The 20530-nt window shown below is 34.7% G+C and overlaps 1 protein-coding gene across 1 annotated transcript in view; it reads left to right on the top strand.

Moving 5' to 3' along the window:
* LOC124366635 (calcium/calmodulin-dependent protein kinase type IV-like) overlaps positions 1-20530 on the top strand; it is a 162171-nt gene that overhangs the window by 115059 nt on the left and 26582 nt on the right. Inside the window, exon 4 of the mRNA XM_046823233.1 lies at positions 19755-19823. Within this exon, the coding sequence (XP_046679189.1) occupies positions 19755-19823 (69 nt within the window). The remainder of the gene's footprint in view (positions 1-19754; positions 19824-20530) is intronic.

Raw genomic sequence — 20530 nt, 5'->3', positions numbered from 1 at the left:
TTCAACTTCATATAAATGTAACATCTTGTGGTACAGAATTTAGCATTGGATGCAATATCTTCTCATAGACTGGTACATAACCGCACTACCATACAGTGTTTCAACTTCATATAAATGTAACATCTTGTGGTACAGAATTTAGCATTGGATGCAATATCTTCTCATAGACTGGTACATAACCGCACTACCATACAGTGTTCAACTTCATATAAATGTAACATCTTGTGGTACAGAATTTTAGCATTGGATGCAATATCTTCTCATAGACTGGTACATAACCGCACTACCATACAGTGTTCAACTTCATATAAATGTAACATCTTGTGGTACAGAATTTAGCATTGGATGCAATATCTTCTCATAGACTGGTACATAACCGCACTACCATACAGTGTTCAACTTCATATAAATGTAACATCTTGTGGTACAGAATTTAGCATTGGATGCAATATCTTCTCATAGACTGGTACATAACCGCACTACCATACAGTGTTCAACTTCATATAAATGTAACATCTTGTGGTACAGAATTTAGCATTGGATGCAATATCTTCTCATAGACTGGTACATAACCGCACTACCATACAGTGTTCAACTTCATATAAATGTAACATCTTGTGGTACAGAATTTAGCATTGGATGCAATATCTTCTCATAGACTGGTACATAACCGCACTACCATACAGTGTTCAACTTCATATAAATGTAACATCTTGTGGTACAGAATTTAGCATTGGATGCAATATCTTCTCATAGACTGGTACATAACCGCACTACCATACAGTGTTCAACTTCATATAAATGTAACATCTTGTGGTACAGAATTTAGCATTGGATGCAATATCTTCTCATAGACTGGTACATAACCGCACTACCATACAGTGTTCAACTTCATATAAATGTAACATCTTGTGGTACAGAATTTAGCATTGGATGCAATATCTTCTCATAGACTGGTACATAACCGCACTACCATACAGTGTTCAACTTCATATAAATGTAACATCTTGTGGTACAGAATTTAGCATTGGATGCAATATCTTCTCATAGACTGGTACATAACCGCACTACCATACAGTGTTCAACTTCATATAAATGTAACATCTTGTGGTACAGAATTTAGCATTGGATGCAATATCTTCTCATAGACTGGTACATAACCGCACTACCATACAGTGTTCAACTTCATATAAATGTAACATCTTGTGGTACAGAATTTAGCATTGGATGCAATATCTTCTCATAGACTGGTACATAACCGCACTACCATACAGTGTTCAACTTCATATAAATGTAACATCTTGTGGTACAGAATTTAGCATTGGATGCAATATCTTCTCATAGACTGGTACATAACCGCACTACCATACAGTGTTCAACTTCATATAAATGTAACATCTTGTGGTACAGAATTTAGCATTGGATGCAATATCTTCTCATAGACTGGTACATAACCGCACTACCATACAGTGTTCAACTTCATATAAATGTAACATCTTGTGGTACAGAATTTAGCATTGGATGCAATATCTTCTCATAGACTGGTACATAACCGCACTACCATACAGTGTTCAACTTCATATAAATGTAACATCTTGTGGTACAGAATTTAGCATTGGATGCAATATCTTCTCATAGACTGGTACATAACCGCACTACCATACAGTGTTCAACTTCATATAAATGTAACATCTTGTGGTACAGAATTTAGCATTGGATGCAATATCTTCTCATAGACTGGTACATAACCGCACTACCATACAGTGTTTCAACTTCATATAAATGTAACATCTTGTGGTACAGAATTTAGCATTGGATGCAATATCTTCTCATAGACTGGTACATAACCGCACTACCATACAGTGTTCAACTTCATATAAATGTAACATCTTGTGGTACAGAATTTAGCATTGGATGCAATATCTTCTCATAGACTGGTACATAACCGCACTACCATACAGTGTTCAACTTCATATAAATGTAACATCTTGTGGTACAGAATTTAGCATTGGATGCAATATCTTCTCATAGACTGGTACATAACCGCACTACCATACAGTGTTCAACTTCATATAAATGTAACATCTTGTGGTACAGAATTTAGCATTGGATGCAATATCTTCTCATAGACTGGTACATAACCGCACTACCATACAGTGTTCAACTTCATATAAATGTAACATCTTGTGGTACAGAATTTAGCATTGGATGCAATATCTTCTCATAGACTGGTACATAACCGCACTACCATACAGTGTTCAACTTCATATAAATGTAACATCTTGTGGTACAGAATTTAGCATTGGATGCAATATCTTCTCATAGACTGGTACATAACCGCACTACCATACAGTGTTCAACTTCATATAAATGTAACATCTTGTGGTACAGAATTTAGCATTGGATGCAATATCTTCTCATAGACTGGTACATAACCGCACCCGCACTACCATACAGTGTTCAACTTCATATAAATGTAACATCTTGTGGTACAGAATTTAGCATTGGATGCAATATCTTCTCATAGACTGGTACATAACCGCACTACCATACAGTGTTCAACTTCATATAAATGTAACATCTTGTGGTACAGAATTTAGCATTGGATGCAATATCTTCTCATAGACTGGTACATAACCGCACTACCATACAGTGTTCAACTTCATATAAATGTAACATCTTGTGGTACAGAATTTAGCATTGGATGCAATATCTTCTCATAGACTGGTACATAACCGCACTACCATACAGTGTTCAACTTCATATAAATGTAACATCTTGTGGTACAGAATTTAGCATTGGATGCAATATCTTCTCATAGACTGGTACATAACCGCACTACCATACAGTGTTCAACTTCATATAAATGTAACATCTTGTGGTACAGAATTTAGCATTGGATGCAATATCTTCTCATAGACTGGTACATAACCGCACTACCATACAGTGTTCAACTTCATATAAATGTAACATCTTGTGGTACAGAATTTAGCATTGGATGCAATATCTTCTCATAGACTGGTACATAACCGCACTACCATACAGTGTTCAACTTCATATAAATGTAACATCTTGTGGTACAGAATTTAGCATTGGATGCAATATCTTCTCATAGACTGGTACATAACCGCACTACCATACAGTGTTCAACTTCATATAAATGTAACATCTTGTGGTACAGAATTTAGCATTGGATGCAATATCTTCTCATAGACTGGTACATAACCGCACTACCATACAGTGTTCAACTTCATATAAATGTAACATCTTGTGGTACAGAATTTAGCATTGGATGCAATATCTTCTCATAGACTGGTACATAACCGCACTACCATACAGTGTTCAACTTCATATAAATGTAACATCTTGTGGTACAGAATTTAGCATTGGATGCAATATCTTCTCATAGACTGGTACATAACCGCACTACCATACAGTGTTCAACTTCATATAAATGTAACATCTTGTGGTACAGAATTTAGCATTGGATGCAATATCTTCTCATAGACTGGTACATAACCGCACTACCATACAGTGTTCAACTTCATATAAATGTAACATCTTGTGGTACAGAATTTAGCATTGGATGCAATATCTTCTCATAGACTGGTACATAACCGCACTACCATACAGTGTTCAACTTCATATAAATGTAACATCTTGTGGTACAGAATTTAGCATTGGATGCAATATCTTCTCATAGACTGGTACATAACCGCACTACCATACAGTGTTCAACTTCATATAAATGTAACATCTTGTGGTACAGAATTTAGCATTGGATGCAATATCTTCTCATAGACTGGTACATAACCGCACTACCATACAGTGTTCAACTTCATATAAATGTAACATCTTGTGGTACAGAATTTAGCATTGGATGCAATATCTTCTCATAGACTGGTACATAACCGCACTACCATACAGTGTTCAACTTCATATAAATGTAACATCTTGTGGTACAGAATTTAGCATTGGATGCAATATCTTCTCATAGACTGGTACATAACCGCACTACCATACAGTGTTCAACTTCATATAAATGTAACATCTTGTGGTACAGAATTTAGCATTGGATGCAATATCTTCTCATAGACTGGTACATAACCGCACTACCATACAGTGTTCAACTTCATATAAATGTAACATCTTGTGGTACAGAATTTAGCATTGGATGCAATATCTTCTCATAGACTGGTACATAACCGCACTACCATACAGTGTTCAACTTCATATAAATGTAACATCTTGTGGTACAGAATTTAGCATTGGATGCAATATCTTCTCATAGACTGGTACATAACCGCACTACCATACAGTGTTCAACTTCATATAAATGTAACATCTTGTGGTACAGAATTTAGCATTGGATGCAATATCTTCTCATAGACTGGTACATAACCGCACTACCATACAGTGTTCAACTTCATATAAATGTAACATCTTGTGGTACAGTACTTAGCATTGGATGCAATATCTTCTCATAGACTGGTACATAACCGCACTACCATACAGTGTTCAACTTCATATAAATGTAACATCTTGTGGTACAGAATTTAGCATTGGATGCAATATCTTCTCATAGACTGGTACATAACCGCACTACCATACAGTGTTCAACTTCATATATATGTAACATCTTGTGGTACAATAGATAATGGAACGAGAAATGCCAAAAAACACATTCACAGAATATCAATGTAACCTTCTATAGGACCACTGATATTGGATAGGTTCTAAAGTGCTGGACGTAGGCTAACCACTCTGAGAGCCATGTTTGCCACCATTTATTGAGAAGATGTTTTAAAAACTTAAATATTTTTCAAAAGTAAAGTCTACACTATCATTAACGAAATCAATCTGGATGTTGTCGGTAATATGAAAGCAAGATTGTAACTGATAACTTTCAGAGAACTCAGCATATTTTCAGTTTATCTTTTCGAGATTTTATTGGCGGTTAAATATAAATAAAGTTCTTTAGTTAAAAAATTTAAGAATAATATTAACACTAGTAAGACACGTGCTCAAGAAATCGTCTATAAATGTTTGATTTAGTTGTTGGTGGATATATATATATATATATATATATAGCATAATATAATAATAATCTGGTCTCAGGATTCACCCCAACGGTATATTTTATAAAAACTCAACATCATCGGAAATCTGGGTACACATTTAGTGTTATATATACAAACATTTACTCTTCATTAACCAGTGTGTTGTGCTATTAGAGAAGATGTACTCATATTCTATTACTACTGTGGTGTGCAACTTATCAATAATAAATATTGACGTTAACTACTTACTTGTCAGTATAATGAGTACTTCACACAACTGTCATCACACACAAGATAATGGATGTAAAGGAAACATGCTATTAGAGAAGATGTACTCATATTCTATTACTACTGTGGTGTGCAACTTATCAATAATAAATATTCACGTTAACTACTTACTTGTCAGTATAATGAGTGCTTCACACAACTGTCATCACACACAGGATAATGGATGTAAAGGAAACATGCTATTAGAGAAGATGTACTCATATTCTATTACTACTGTGGTGTGCAACTTATCAATAATAAATATTCACGTTAACTACTTACTTGTCAGTATAATGAGTGCTTCACACAACTGTCATCACACACAGGATAATGGATGTAAAGGAAACATGCTATTAGAGAAGATGTACTCATATTCTATTACTACTGTGGTGTGCAACTTATCAATAATAAATATTCACGTTAACTACTTACTTGTCAGTATAATGAGTGCTTCACACAACTGTCATCACACACAGGATAATGGATGTAAAGGAAACATGCTATTAGAGAAGATGTACTCATATTCTATTACTACTGTGGTGTGCAACTTATCAATAATAAATATTCACGTTAACTACTTACTTGTCAGTATAATGAGTGCTTCACACAACTGTCATCACACACAGGATAATGGATGTAAAGGAAACATGCTATTAGAGAAGATGTACTCATATTCTATTACTACTGTAAAGTGCAACTTATCAATAATAAATATTCACGTTAACTACTTACTTGTCAGTATAATGAGTGCTCCACACAACTGTAATCACACACAGGATAATGGATGTAAAGGAAACATGCTATTAGAGAAGATGTACTCATATTCTATTACTACTGTGGTGTGCAACTTATCAATAATAAATATTCACGTTAACTACTTACTTGTCAGTATAATGAGTGCTTCACACAACTGCCATCATACACAGGATAATGAATGTTAATGGAAGCATGCTATTTAAAGGGTTCCTAATTCAGGGATGAAATATTATATTGATAAAGATTATTTCATTTGACTAGACTGACAAAGAGGTCGAGTCTTAATTTAAAAAGGACTGTGGTTACGTTGTCCGCCTTCAAACGTCTAAATAATGAGGACGCCACATGAAAGTGGCCTCATGAAAGGCAAGGGAATGAGCCCTTTCATGAGTCCCTGATAGAATCCTCTGATGGATCCATTCAATTGGCACAAAGTAGCTTATTTGTTACAGTCGGCTCGATGCTCCTGCAGTGCAACACAGAGATTTTAAGTTGCCTCTAAGTGTGTCTGAGTAACGGTTTTGTATTATGGTCAGAAACTTTAATATCGTATGTTGCAACAGAATAAGAAACATCAGGTATTCTTTATTCAAACCCACTCACGTTTCTTTTAAGTTTTAAAAGGCTTCAACATTATTAGATATCATATATACTAAGATGGATTTATAATCCTCATAACTTTACAATTCCAGACAAAGATGACAGAACAAAAGGTATTAAGAAGTAAATTTGAATTTTTGGTTGTCTAGATACAATCCTGTCGTATTGTTTCTTTTAATGATTATTTTTCTGATGGAAAACCCCAGACTGATGAATGCACACCCTGCCGTGAGGCAGAAGAATCAGCGTAACACAAATTGATAAACTGTCCTACCACTCGCAAAACCAGAAATTTTTCATAGGAGTTCAACCCAAAAGGACGTCAGCTCTCAAATATCGTAGGTTTCTTTAAAAGACTCACATTCTGAGGAACTAAAACTTAAGTAAGGGAGGCGCAAAGGTCTTTTAGGTCTACGTAAAGACACTCATGCTCTCTCTCCAACCATAAAGTTAACTTATTTTTTATTTGTAATATTTTCTTTTTTCTGTGTTCAGTAAGAGATTCTTTTTAAAATTTTGCATGTCTTGGAAGATATTTGACTGATAGTACGATAGGGACCTGCTCTTGCCGAAATCTAATGGAACAGAACCATTAGAGGACTTTGAGGTAGTAATTATCTCAGCCATTGTCACTCCAAAAGATAGAACGAGCAGCACTTCTAGTCCAGTTGAAGTAGAAAGATTGGTCAATGCTTACAAAACAATCTGTGACACTGTGCAAGCCCGACCTACTCTAATCCTTACTCTCCATAACGTACTGGACCCGTGGGCCAAGTCAAATCTTTGGTTCACAACTCCTTAAGATTTATAAGGTTTTCCAGATGTACGGAAAAAAGTAAGTTTTTATTGCACCATACATTATTTATCAAGACGGCTATAAACCAGCCGTGTTGCCTCTAGGGATTATTTTTCTGATGGAGAGAGCATACCTTGACTGAATTGTAGAATGTAATTTATTAATTTATATCTCATTTAAACAGTTCGTTGTATTAAAAAGGTTTATGCGTCAGTTATTAACAACATAGTATCCAGCGTTTTAAAATTCTTGGATATCAACGAAAGTAATTGAAACGTTATCATATTTGAGCAGAACTGAATTTAATAAAGCACATTATAAACTTCATATGTTTACCGAGTTTGATTAAATTCCATTCAGTGCCTTAGGGGAAAAGCGGTTTTGAGAAAGCGAATTTTCCACACAATAACGAGAAGTAGGGACGTGCTCCGAGTATATTTGGCCGATGCGCTGTTACAATCAATTGCACATACACACACACACACACACACACCACACACACACACACACACACACACACACACACACACACACACACTGGATTGTACTGTTACAGGGCTTTAAAATATTATATTCACTATTTTTATAAAATAAATGTGGCACATTTACCTTTTTGTTCATTAATATAGGTTTCATAGAAGTGTTCCAATTTCAAAGGTTCCGGAGAGCTAGGAAGGTTAGTACAACACATTAGTGCGCTGATGCCTATAGGAATGAAGCTTCATGCAAAAGTCTATAGGTTAGTTAGTTTTCTATATTTAGTGAGGATGAGCAAACATACAAATATAAATAAATTATTCATCCCCTCGGGTTACAGACTTCGGTAACTCTAAGCCAATGGGCAACCAACATAATTAAACATTAAGTTTAAAAAGTAATGACAGAAGAAATTTACTTGTAATGAATGCAATTAATAAAACAATAACCACTAGTGTTCTTCTCCAAGGGAATCAACATTCTGGTCAGACTGAAGGAGCAACCCATTTTATCAAATTAAACCCCTTTGTGAAAATTACTCCCATAGCAACTCTTCTCCCTTAATAAATTATCGTTTAGTCTAATCTTGCTATCTTCCTGTTAAATTCAATATCTTATTCTAACGAACCTTGTTGTTAACTTAACATTGTGGTATTTTATAAATCGTAATAAAAATAATAGGTAATATGCGTAATAGGTCAACGTAAACCAATCCTTATCTTCACCGTTAGGTCAACGTAAACCACTCGTTAGCTTCACCGTTAGGTCAACGTAATCCACTCGTTAGCTTCACAGTTAGGTCAACGTAAACCACTCGTTAGCTTCACCGTTACAACAACGTAAACCACTCGTTAGCTTCACCGTAAGTCAACGTAAATAACTTGTTAGCTTCACCGTTAGGAAAGTTTTAGATTCATGTATATATTGGTGTATAGGATGGTTGCTATTCAATGTAGATCTCTTACTGCAATAAAACCTGTACTATTATTATTACTACTTCACTTCCACATTAGGCTAAAGTCTGATTGAGGGCCTCAAGACAGACATCCAGCGAGCTAAGCGAAAAGTTTAATGAAACCAACAACATGTTTCTTTCACGACTGCTTAATATATTATAGTGTTTCATCATAAATTACACAAAAAATTTACTTTAGTAAGAAAATGTTTTTGTTTCACAATATCTAACTGAAATGTTTCCCAAACCATTTGAAGATAAACAATAAATATCTTCAATTGCTCGAGAAAATGTTAACTTTCAGAGATAACGGGGATTATGTGTCGCTACACGAGAGAGGACACCGTGAATATCGTGTCCCAGCTTTTAAGTAAAGATAAAATATACAACTAGAGTAAGATTCGTTTCTGACTATTTCTCCCTTTGATCTTGCAGTGCCATAAAATATTTCAAATCCTCTTCACTACTTACAGTAAAGAGGTCGGTTTCACTTTGATGTACTTAGTGTTTAACCGTAACACTTGTCAATCGCGCATTGAATAGATAAAGATTATTTATTTTATTATTATAAAACCATATTAAACCATAAATCATTCAACAATACAGTTTTATGATGAAATCTTGGTCATAAATGGATGAGTATTGCGTCCTCTTCACTTTTTCACTAACGCACAAAGCACATTATCACGAGCACGCTGTTCTTGACGGATTATTGATAAAACTTCATCCCCTCCACCATACCCTTCCTCACAACCCCTCATAGGTAGTTCACCCCCCCTCCTTCTGCTAAGGATGTTACTAATCGTTAATGACTAATATTAATGGGATAGGTTGTTCGTGACTCGAGTATCGATCTAGATATGTTTCCTCGTGTATTGGATCGACGCGGATCTCATTACGTTTTTCGGGAATATCCACGAAAAAATTCAAATATTTGATTCTATTCCGTCGTCCTCGAACACCTAATTACATTTTTTGATTCATAAAGTTATAGACAAACAGAAATAAAAAATGTGTATTTGTACCCTTGAAGTTGACTTTTCCTTATTAGACGTTTCAACCTAGACCCTCTATAATCTCGCAGTCAGGTATGGATGTGCCTTTGTTAGCGAAACCTGTTACTTTTAAGGCTGGAAGAGTTTATTTCTCTCTGTCTGACTTCCGCGCGATATCTTAAAAACGAACTTATTTATTGACAATTGTGCAAGCTGAAGCTTGATTTCTTTATGAGAATCATTTATGGATGATAGTGAATGTCACTCCATGGGATTTGGCTGAGCGTTTGTTAATATTTTACTTTAGTCTCATAGGTAATCATTATGGCACGAGAAAAAAATGAGAGATTCAAACATGACACGTGACATATTAATACATGAAGCCTTACTATCCCAATACATTCTACACTGTTTTACAGTGGCTTTGTATGTAAACTTTTATTGCTTAAAAACTAACATGGAGCCAAATTTAATCTATAAAAGTCTGTGGTAAGATATATAGAGAAAGATATTATATGAAGATTATAAATTCTGCATACAAGAATTGTTTTTGATAATTGATAGTTTTCCCTACGGGTGACAACACTGAGAAAAACATTCCAGTGAATATCGAATTAAAGGGTTGTAACAATTGCAGGTTTGTAATTTTATTTTGATATCATGTTTAAAACCAGAAATTTTATTATGTTATAACCTACAAATTATTGTTCAAAAGTTCATGCTATTCGTTTTTTAAAGTGTTCAATATAACATCTGTTGCAATGTAATTACGACAGTTATGGAGCCAATAGTTACTAAACTTGTTAGTGATTTCCTGGTATCGGACTTGTAAACTGTTCAATATAACCTCTGTTATACGTAATGACGCCGGTTATAGAGTCAATAGTTACTAACCTTGTTCGTGGTTTGCTGGTATCTGACATGGAAAGTGTTCAATATAATCTCTGTTATAACGTACTGACGCCGGTGATGGAGCCAATAGTCACTAACCTTGTTAGCGGTTTGTTGGTGTCGGGACGAGGCAGTATCGTGTGGCCATTACTGTGCATCATCGCAGAAACCCGGCCGTACAGACTCGAGTATCCTGACATTTGATTAAACCTTTACTACACATCTTGCAACAAAACACTTTATTTGTGTGTGGAGATTTATACTCAATTACTCATATATACGAGTTATCTGTACAAGTGGACAGATGCAAACAAAAGATTCCTAGAAACTATTAATTATTAATATTTGAGGGTACAATTAAACAGTTCTTTACCTTAGCCCTACACTGTCCCTGATAGAGGATTGGTTAGCATCTCGACTTGCCAACACAGGAATCCGGGTTCGAATTTCGGTTCGGGTATGGGATTTTTCGCGCTATTTATGCATAATCTGAGTTTAGCTTGAGGTTATGTGATACGAATTTCTGCTCCAGGGCTTCAAAAAAATCAGAGATTTAAAATTTAGGATAACTCAACCATTACGTGTTTAATCCATTGATGAATTCGCATAGTTGCCAACTACCAACACTACTTTTCATCCACGACGGTTTACTTATGGTTGAACCCACACTGGGCACAGAAAAATCACATGTGTCGCTTAAAGAACTGAACATGTAGAGATTCTGGGGTGTAGAGATCGATAGGTCTAGTTTTACTACGGCAGATGACTGTTGGAGTTCCCTAAGAGTCAAAGGTGTGACGTGTACTTTTCTGTTTTACCTGAGCAATTGTTATGTAGAACTGATCACTCTACATAACGAAATTTTACATCCAAATGAAGAAGCGCGCATTCATTGTTGCTGCAATAACAGAACGGTCACTGATTAGACGCCAATCAGCTGTTCAAATAAAGGAGTTAGGCTAAGGTGAGCCATTACCATGCCATTGATATTTTGTCGCTTGCGTATGTCAGTTAGTAAAATTTCAGTATAATAATTTTGTCTTTACAGAATTAAATATCTACGGTAAACTAAGCCTTGGGCCTCGTAGTAAGATTGTCAAGTCCTGTCGATAAACGTAGGAAATTAATACGTTATCTGTAATAAATTAATACTAATCTAGTCTTTTAATAGTTCACGGAGATAAATAGTTGTAAATACGTGTTCATAGTTTCAAATACTGTAACCACAAATTGTTTCTGTAAATTGTACATGATTAGGCCGAGATATTATCTCGTAACAAGTGCATCGTCTCTCATAAATTTCATTACTAAACTTGTTAACTGTTCTATAAATAATTGAATCGGAAACTTTATGTCCTAATGTTTGTATATTATTTAGTTTTACTCAGAATAATGTAAAGGCAGTTGTCATGAAATTTATACCTACCATTGCCGTGAAAGTGCATACATTAATGCATTATGTTAATACCTCAATACACTTTACTATAATTATTATTGTAATTAATTAGTTTAAGTAAGAGCAAACGTAATTAATTTTTCTGTGTCAGAATAATTATGCTTTGTGTTTAAGACCAATATTGTATATCATTGTAATTGGCAGATTCTGCGCTTTTTTAATGTACTTATGTTTATACATTAAACGTTTCTTTACATTTTACTGGCCGCTGTAAGCTAAATACGAGTATGTTAGACACACCAACAATAGTGACAGATGTTGCTGTTTTAGTCAGCTGGTTTCTTTTAAGTTAAGTTTGACATTGTTTTCATGATTGATGATAAGTAGTGTTTACTGATTTCAATGAGCGGCAGAAAATGAATAAAACTGACTTTATGAAATTAAAGTTTCAATATTGGATTGCACGGACGATACAATCGACGGCTCGTGTGTGTGTCCGCCCAGTTGGTGAGTAGACTTTACACTACTTATTCCATCGTGCTCCCCTGGGAGGTCGGACTAACTCCGTCAATGTCATTGTGGAGCCTCTACCTATCGGACTAGGCCTGAATAACTGCATCAGGCTGGATCCAGTTTCGAACTTTGACAAATGGGACTCAACTTTAATTAAATTTCTAGCCATTATGTATTCATGTGAATTATTGTTTTGTAATTTTGTAGTTTAGGAATATGGTCATCATGATTTTGGCCACTGTAATTTTGTATTAGTAATCGGAGCGCTCCTACCGTAATAATATTTCGTATTTTTATTTCAATTGGCCAACGAGTTAAGTTTAAGTTAAGTTAAATAAATATTTGTTTATTTAGTTTAAGACCTTAGCACTGTCAGAGAAATAGGCAATACAGAATGAAATATGTGAAATATTGGTTTTAATTTCTAATTGCCTGATATTTAATTAAAGACCTTGCAACTTACTATTAGAAAATAATCAACCGAAATCTGTGGCTAATTTAAGTACCTAAGGCTTAGTGTCGTAAACCTAATAGTTCTTGCGTGCATGGTAGTGGTCTCGATTGAGCATACCTGAGGGCAGGAAACTGTTCCTTGTTGGAGACCTGCGACTATCACATCCCATCAACAAGGTGGCGCCCTTATTACCGAGCAAACCGTAACCATCTGGGTATCCGTCAATCTTAGTAGTCCTCTGTCACTGCGCAAGAACTTGGTTGTCCTGGCGCTCTACCAATACTCACGCCCTTCTCCACTAAGCGAGGCCGACAATATTGCTAACCCGTGAGGAGGGGTGGCAAAGGTTCTTGCTAGACATAAGGGCGTGACAACCCTTCCTGCTCTGACTCGAGAGACATGAGCTGGCGTCCCCTTCTTCCAAGGAGACATGACTGAGATTAATGTCCTTTGAATTCTTCGTCATGGATGTTGACAGGAGGCGGCCCCTACTCTCGACCTCACCCATCCACAATATTCTGTCGCTCTAGAATCAGCACAAAGGTCCTAGCAGAACTAGGTTTAATTTCTAAGCTTCTTTTCTAAGAGGGCAAAATAACAATAATTTACACCGGACTTGTCCAATAAGTGACAACTTAACGTTGATAATGTGTGCTATAATCCGATTAATAGAGCTTACAATTCACTAAACTAGTTGGGCTCACAGTTTCGTGAAACACTTAATAAGCAGTTTCTACATTCGAAACATGTACATACACTGGTACTTCATACTATGGATAGTTAATGTAGTTAACGTGTCCTTCAATCCAAGAATTTATCAGTTAATCTATTGACAGGCCATGTATTCTGCAAAAAATCACATAAGTTCAAAATGTCGACAAGTATTTAAATCTGCACTCTCTTTTGTCACCCAAAATCACATACATAGAACAATGTAATCGTCGTTAAAAGATCTAATTGAGTATTAATTCATTTGACATGCTTTATGTCAAAAATGTCATGTAGGGTTATAGTGTGGGCTTTTGATTAATTTATGCAAGTAATAACGATTATTTGTTTGAAGGTTATTTTTGACGATGGAAGGATTGTGAAGGAAACAAGATTTTTCCGGACATTTGTCATCGTTCAGTGAAACAAGAAAACAGTAACACTACGTTTCGAGATCTGCAATCTGATCTCTTCTTCAGGTAAAGAACTGTGTTACTGTTTTCTTGTTGCACTGAACGATGGCAAATGTCCGGAAAAATCTTGTTTCCTTCAATAACGATTAATTAGGAAAAGTACATTTATAGCGTCAGTCATAGGCGAATACAAGCAGAGGGTTCAGGGAGCTATAGTCCCCAAATCTTTGAAAGCTAAACATTAAATTGCATCCCTTACTTTTTTTTTAAACTATAACTTATTTATGAGGTATTTAAGATCAACAATTTTTCGAGAGAGAGTTCCGAGTCCCTTTTTCTGAAGGATAGTTGGGAACTCCTAAATCATCAATTGCGTCAGCTCTCTCAGAAATAATTTTCTACGTACGCCACTGGTGTCAGTGGTTTATTTAAATAACAGAAATTTAATCCTTAAGAACAAGTAGTAGTAATTTTGGCAATTATTAAGCTTTTGCCTTAATTAATAGATTTTTAATGTATTCTAATAAAGTTTTATCTATTCGTATAGTAAAATTCACAACATCAGCAATAATTTAATGGACAGTCTAGTCAGTCAATGATTTCCTTATATATTGGAATAAATTTCATTAGATAAGCTCTTTGTATATACAAAATGCAACAGTTTCGTAAAGTCAAAACAAATTTGGGAGCTGAATGGTAGACTAAATCACAAAGATAATCTCAATAGGGTTAATCCTAAACTAAAAATTAACTGTACACTTCGAATTGCGAAAAATGCTAAAGCTCATAGCTGCTTTAGCAGGAAATGCAATGAATTCCGTCACAAGCAGTCTGTTAAGATGTATAGGAAGTTCGTGTGAGAGACTCTTCATTTTCCAAAATCACCAAGAGGATCATAATATTAACTCCTGTTGATTAACTCTCAGCCTATTGTTTTGACAAATTATATACTTTTCTTATCCATTTAGAAGTTTCATGCAAGAATGAAAATCTGCAGTTGATCTTTATCGATATATTCGATACATACACAAATCATAGATTTAAATGGTTGGTAATTGAGTTAAATTTCACAGCATTGTTTGAATAATAAAAGTTCCGATTATCTAGGATAGGTACTACAACGCAAGTGTGTGATGATATCTAATCTTGTCATCAACTTTTAATATTGACTGTACACTTTATTTTTTTTATTTAACTGTATAAAATAATCTACATTAGTTAATATAGCTCATGTAACAATCTTATATAGTTCAACTCCGCTTCTTTGTTTACTTTTCCGTCTATCTGTCTGTATGTGATTTTTATCAAAAAAGTTATATCTTTTATATCAGTAAAGATAAAGTTATGAAACTCTTTGCAGTTGTGTTGACCTTTTGTATGCCTATTTGAGAAAAGAATATGAAAAAATTATCTTTACCCGTTTCAAAATGGCAGCCAATCATAAATTTTGATGTTAAATTCCGCAAAATCAATAACCTGTATGAAAACTTTACAAGAATATTAAAATGTTGAAAACTGTATTCTAAACCTAGCAGTGGTTGTTTCATTGTATGATTGAAAACTAAAATGTTTTAGGACATACCTCCATAATATGAAGTTGTTTGCTCATTTTTACATCTAGAACAAAATACCACAATATTGGAACACCTTTAGTAAACACCCTGTATATTCTACTATTTTCTCGCTGCTGCCATACTTATCCATAAGTAAAAACATATGTTAACATTCAAACAAATTCCCCGGAGTAACATACACCATCATCGAACTCAGTGTTGCCAATTTATAAAGAAGCTTCATAGAACATTTCAAGTCTATATGTCTGTTTTGATGATGGTGTGCGGACAGACAGACCGATATCGCATGTTTACAGCCTCGCAAGTGAAAGGATTTCATAATTCTCATAATTCTCAGACAATAAAACTACCAGTGAACTTGTAACTTATTCATGAGATTAATATTACGATAGCATGTGGACTATGTTAAGGAGATAGAAGGCGTGACACTGGTACAGACAACAAAAGCTTTTCAAATTTATAGGGAACGAGCATCTGGCCAAGATAACCGAATATACAGCTACTAAAACTGTAGGGAAGCTGCACACGACGTAGTTATAAAGCGTGATTGGGATATAAAGAGCTACGCTGTGTTTGACGGGAGTTGGTACAGACAAGGCTACGTGTGTCTAAACTGGATTGTTTTACGTCGCTAATATGCTTTCTATAGTTAATGAATGTGTAATGTGTGTCAAGCTCTATTGTGAGTGACATTAATACATGTGTGAATCTTGTTTAACGGGGAGCATTCGTCATAAGATTCGGAGAGAAATCTTTCAGAGCAACAATAAATAATATGTGCTCTTAGTACTAACATGGTTACAGTTAAATTTTCACCGTGCTCTCAAATAAATCCATACAAAGGAGTCGCTGTTGAAAAAGTCACATATCCAGTACCCTGGCTACATTCAAAAGTTTTAAGCTAGCGCTTTACAAATTACGAGACACATTAAAAAGCTTTAAGGGGTTAAGACGTAATGGAGGATTACAAATTAGAGTAGGGGTTTGAAGAATAACTACATCAATAAATTAAGACATAATGCAGTTATGGTGGGAAGGGTTGATTCAATACAATGTTGAGTTCAACTCTATTTCACCTTCCACCCAGTGCAGCATTTGAAATTCGTCAGTCACAAACTTGACTCCTGGAATCTGAAGTCTGCGTCCTCCAGCGACGAATTAGTCACACCTAGTCATCAAAAGAACTCTACCTGGTTTATCGAGCAGTCAGTATAATCTAGATGAATAGTTGCTCTCATCGCCTCAGCAGGTGCACAGTTGTCAGATTTCAAGCACTTCCCTTAGCGGAAATTGAAATGCAGCTAGACAAAATTCGCATACAAGTTGATGAGGTCTAGTCATTAGATGAAATGTGATCGCAATGCCGCGTGTTTAAAGAGTTTTATTGCTACACCAAATTTAATACCATCCCAATTCAGTTTTATGTTTGTGTTATGAGTCCAGCAATATTCTGTTTAAGGTAGTTCTCAGAAAAAAAACATAAAATCCAAATGAACCGCTCAAAAATATTGAATAGATAATATTTCCCCACGAATGAATACGATCTTGTGCGTAAACTAAACACTGCTGCACACATACAACTGTGGTCAGTCTGAGTTGACGTGCTTCAAGATCTGTTCTGTGCTGTTAGTGCTACTTCTGTGCTTGGGACTCGTGCGGTCCTTCATAACGTGCATTATGTTAATCCAATTTTAAGTTTTGAAAACGTAAACAAGGCTATTTTATTAGAGGAGAGCAGGAAAATAAGCTAAAAGGTCGGGAAGAAAATTATTAAGTCTCTGTGCTATGGATTAATTGTATAGTTTATGTGATTATACAAACAAAAAACATTAGTTTGAGATTAAATCTTAAGAAGAAAATTGTCTAAGTTAGATTTCTTTAAATAAGTTCTATTGTAAAATATTTAAATTATAATTATAGACTCATAGCAACAAACGTATTTTAATATTTACACAATAATAACAATAGTATATATTCTTGATATCTAAGACAATCAATTTCAAAATAAGAATTTCGTTTTGTTAGCTTAAACTATAATTTTAGGATCAATAGATAAGGTGAGTCGTGTACAATACAAAATAATACTATTCCATGAATTAATTCCACGAAAATTGTGTATGGAATGTTAAATGTTACACTACTTTACGTCAGGCCTTGTCAATTCACTTACCCACTCAAGACATCATTCATTAGGCAAAGTTATATCCAAAGCGTCAACAGATAATTGAATTAACAACCACTTCAATTTACAGAACCACGAATAGTGTTGAGATCCATAGATAGTGTTGAGGGTCAATTCAATGATACACTACTAACTGAATAATTATTCAACTTGCATAGCTCGATAGCGGTGACAATTATTCAATGTACAGGCTCCTAAATTTAAGCAATTACTGTCACAGCGTTGCTAGGTAGTTAATTCAATTGTCGCACTTTTCACTTACAAAATGGCATAGATTTATACATTTGACTTTTAATTCATTTAACACGCATTTAATCAACAAGCCTACATTTGGTCACAGTGTGGACTGTTACATGAGATTTATGAGATGAAAGTCTGTCAAATGTTTTGAACCTCCATAGCGTCAACAGATATTTTAAGATATACATTCTTCAGTAAAAATAATTGTTTGTTGTTGAAAATTAATTCACTTTTTAGTTTCTTTAGCCAAGAAAACCACACACGGGCATCTGTTAATTATAATGTGAACTGACAAAATTATCGATATAAATTTTTAACATGCTCGTGTAAACCCTGGACTGTAAATTAGACTAACTTTGCAACCGACAATATTGCATTAGTTTATATCGTTCATAAGTAAATCGATGCATGATATTCAATTGCATAACTCACAGTTTATGTTACGTGGGACGGAAATTAAATTTTTCAAACTTGTACATGGATTTCTAGCGTTAACAAATAATTCGATTAATATTTTCTCAGTATGTAATAACACTAATTCAATCATCGGGTTTTTCATAACCTTCAAGAATTTTACACTTTACACAAATTTTGTGTAAAGTTAATGTAGTGCGCTGCCAAAACCGGTTGGTAGATTAACTCCTTCAAATATGCCTGGGTTGATTAACTGTGAACTCAGTGATCACCGTGTCCAATCAAGGGCCACTGATTACCAGATATACCGCAGACTTCTCTTTATATCGTACCGTCAGTGACGTAGCTTGGAGTTGGCTTTGCCTCCCCCCCACTCACCCCTATTCCTAATTCATCACTCCCGATGAATGTGGTTATAAAGCATACCACATCAGGGAAATTTGGAATAATGTTTATATAAATTAGATAGGCATAATTCAAAGTAAAATCAATCAGTGAAGTAAGCAGTTTTGTTTGGAATATTATTGCTATTATATGTATTTTTCTGGACACTATTACGATTTTGGGGAACGTTTTCTGTCCCCCTCATTTTACCTTAGTACGCCTCTAATTATGGGCATCATAGATAGGTAGGCTGCCTCAAACCATAATATAAACCTGATTACATTCTTAAAAAATATTTTCATAGAAGATACTACAAGATATTATTTATTTGTATTTTTCTTTCATATTAAATAATAAACCTGGAGTGCTTATGACACATCATGAAATGAGCTGAGCGTTAGCGAGGCCTGTCACTTAAAGGGGTGGGAAATTTCATTTATGTATGCGAGCTATAATATAAATTTTGCATGCAACTGTGACACATGGTGTGTCATACTCCTACCTTGTACAGATGTAGTGTAACATATATGTTGTTGCTATGTTGTTTCAGGCGCACCTTCAGACAGGTCTGGTACCTTCCCATGTTAACATGCTGGTGGAACTGAGTCACCCTAACATTGCAAGTGTTACTTGTTTACTTGTATATATGTGGTCTAACGCTCAGGCTATGTTGTTTCAGGCGCACCTTCAGACAGGTCTGGTACCTTCCCATGTCAACATGCTGGTGAAACTGAGTCACCCTAACATCGTAAGTGTTATTTGTTTAATTAACGCTTCCATATCCATCCCTTAAAATGTAGCTTTTCCCTTCTTGCCTTAGTTTAAATATGTATGTGGTACTGCTATAACATATTAATTAGTTATCGGGGAGGGATTATTTAATCAGTACGATGAGCTTAACACTAACACGAATTAATGCAGCGTCAGAAAACTGTCCCTCTCACAGACATGACTCCTAAAATCTGGAGTCCAGGTCCCTTGAGATAAAATGAGTCGGTGAGAAATAAATTTAAACATTTACATTTACAAGGCTGTTTTGGTCATAAGAGACATTTTTATTGTAATTATTGACTGTGAAACTACGGTATGTTACTGAATTTACGAGTACTTCAAATTAATTTAAATTTAATTAAAGTAAACTACTCGTGTGTACTTATTAATGTTATATTCGGTCTGTTGTTCATTTTATGAGTTTTGTAACAGATTTTTAAATTAACAATTTCTTTACTTTTGTCTTTAACAGTTACATTAAACATTTTACATTATCAACTTTATATATCTCATTAACTCACATATTTAAAAATTAAATTTGGGACATTATATAATGACTTTATAATGAAAACATGGCAAAATTTAAACAAAAAAACTTGTTTATTCTTGTATATTATGTTCTATGAAAAGTATACTTTTTAGTTTTTTATTCCTTGATTTTTATAATTTTTTAAATCTTAAAGT

Source organism: Homalodisca vitripennis, chromosome 7 (assembly GCF_021130785.1).
Source record: "Homalodisca vitripennis isolate AUS2020 chromosome 7, UT_GWSS_2.1, whole genome shotgun sequence".
Lineage (NCBI taxonomy): Eukaryota > Metazoa > Arthropoda > Insecta > Hemiptera > Cicadellidae > Homalodisca > Homalodisca vitripennis.
The sequence above is the reverse complement of the archived record's forward strand: the minus strand, read 5'-3'. Positions and strand labels throughout refer to the sequence as shown.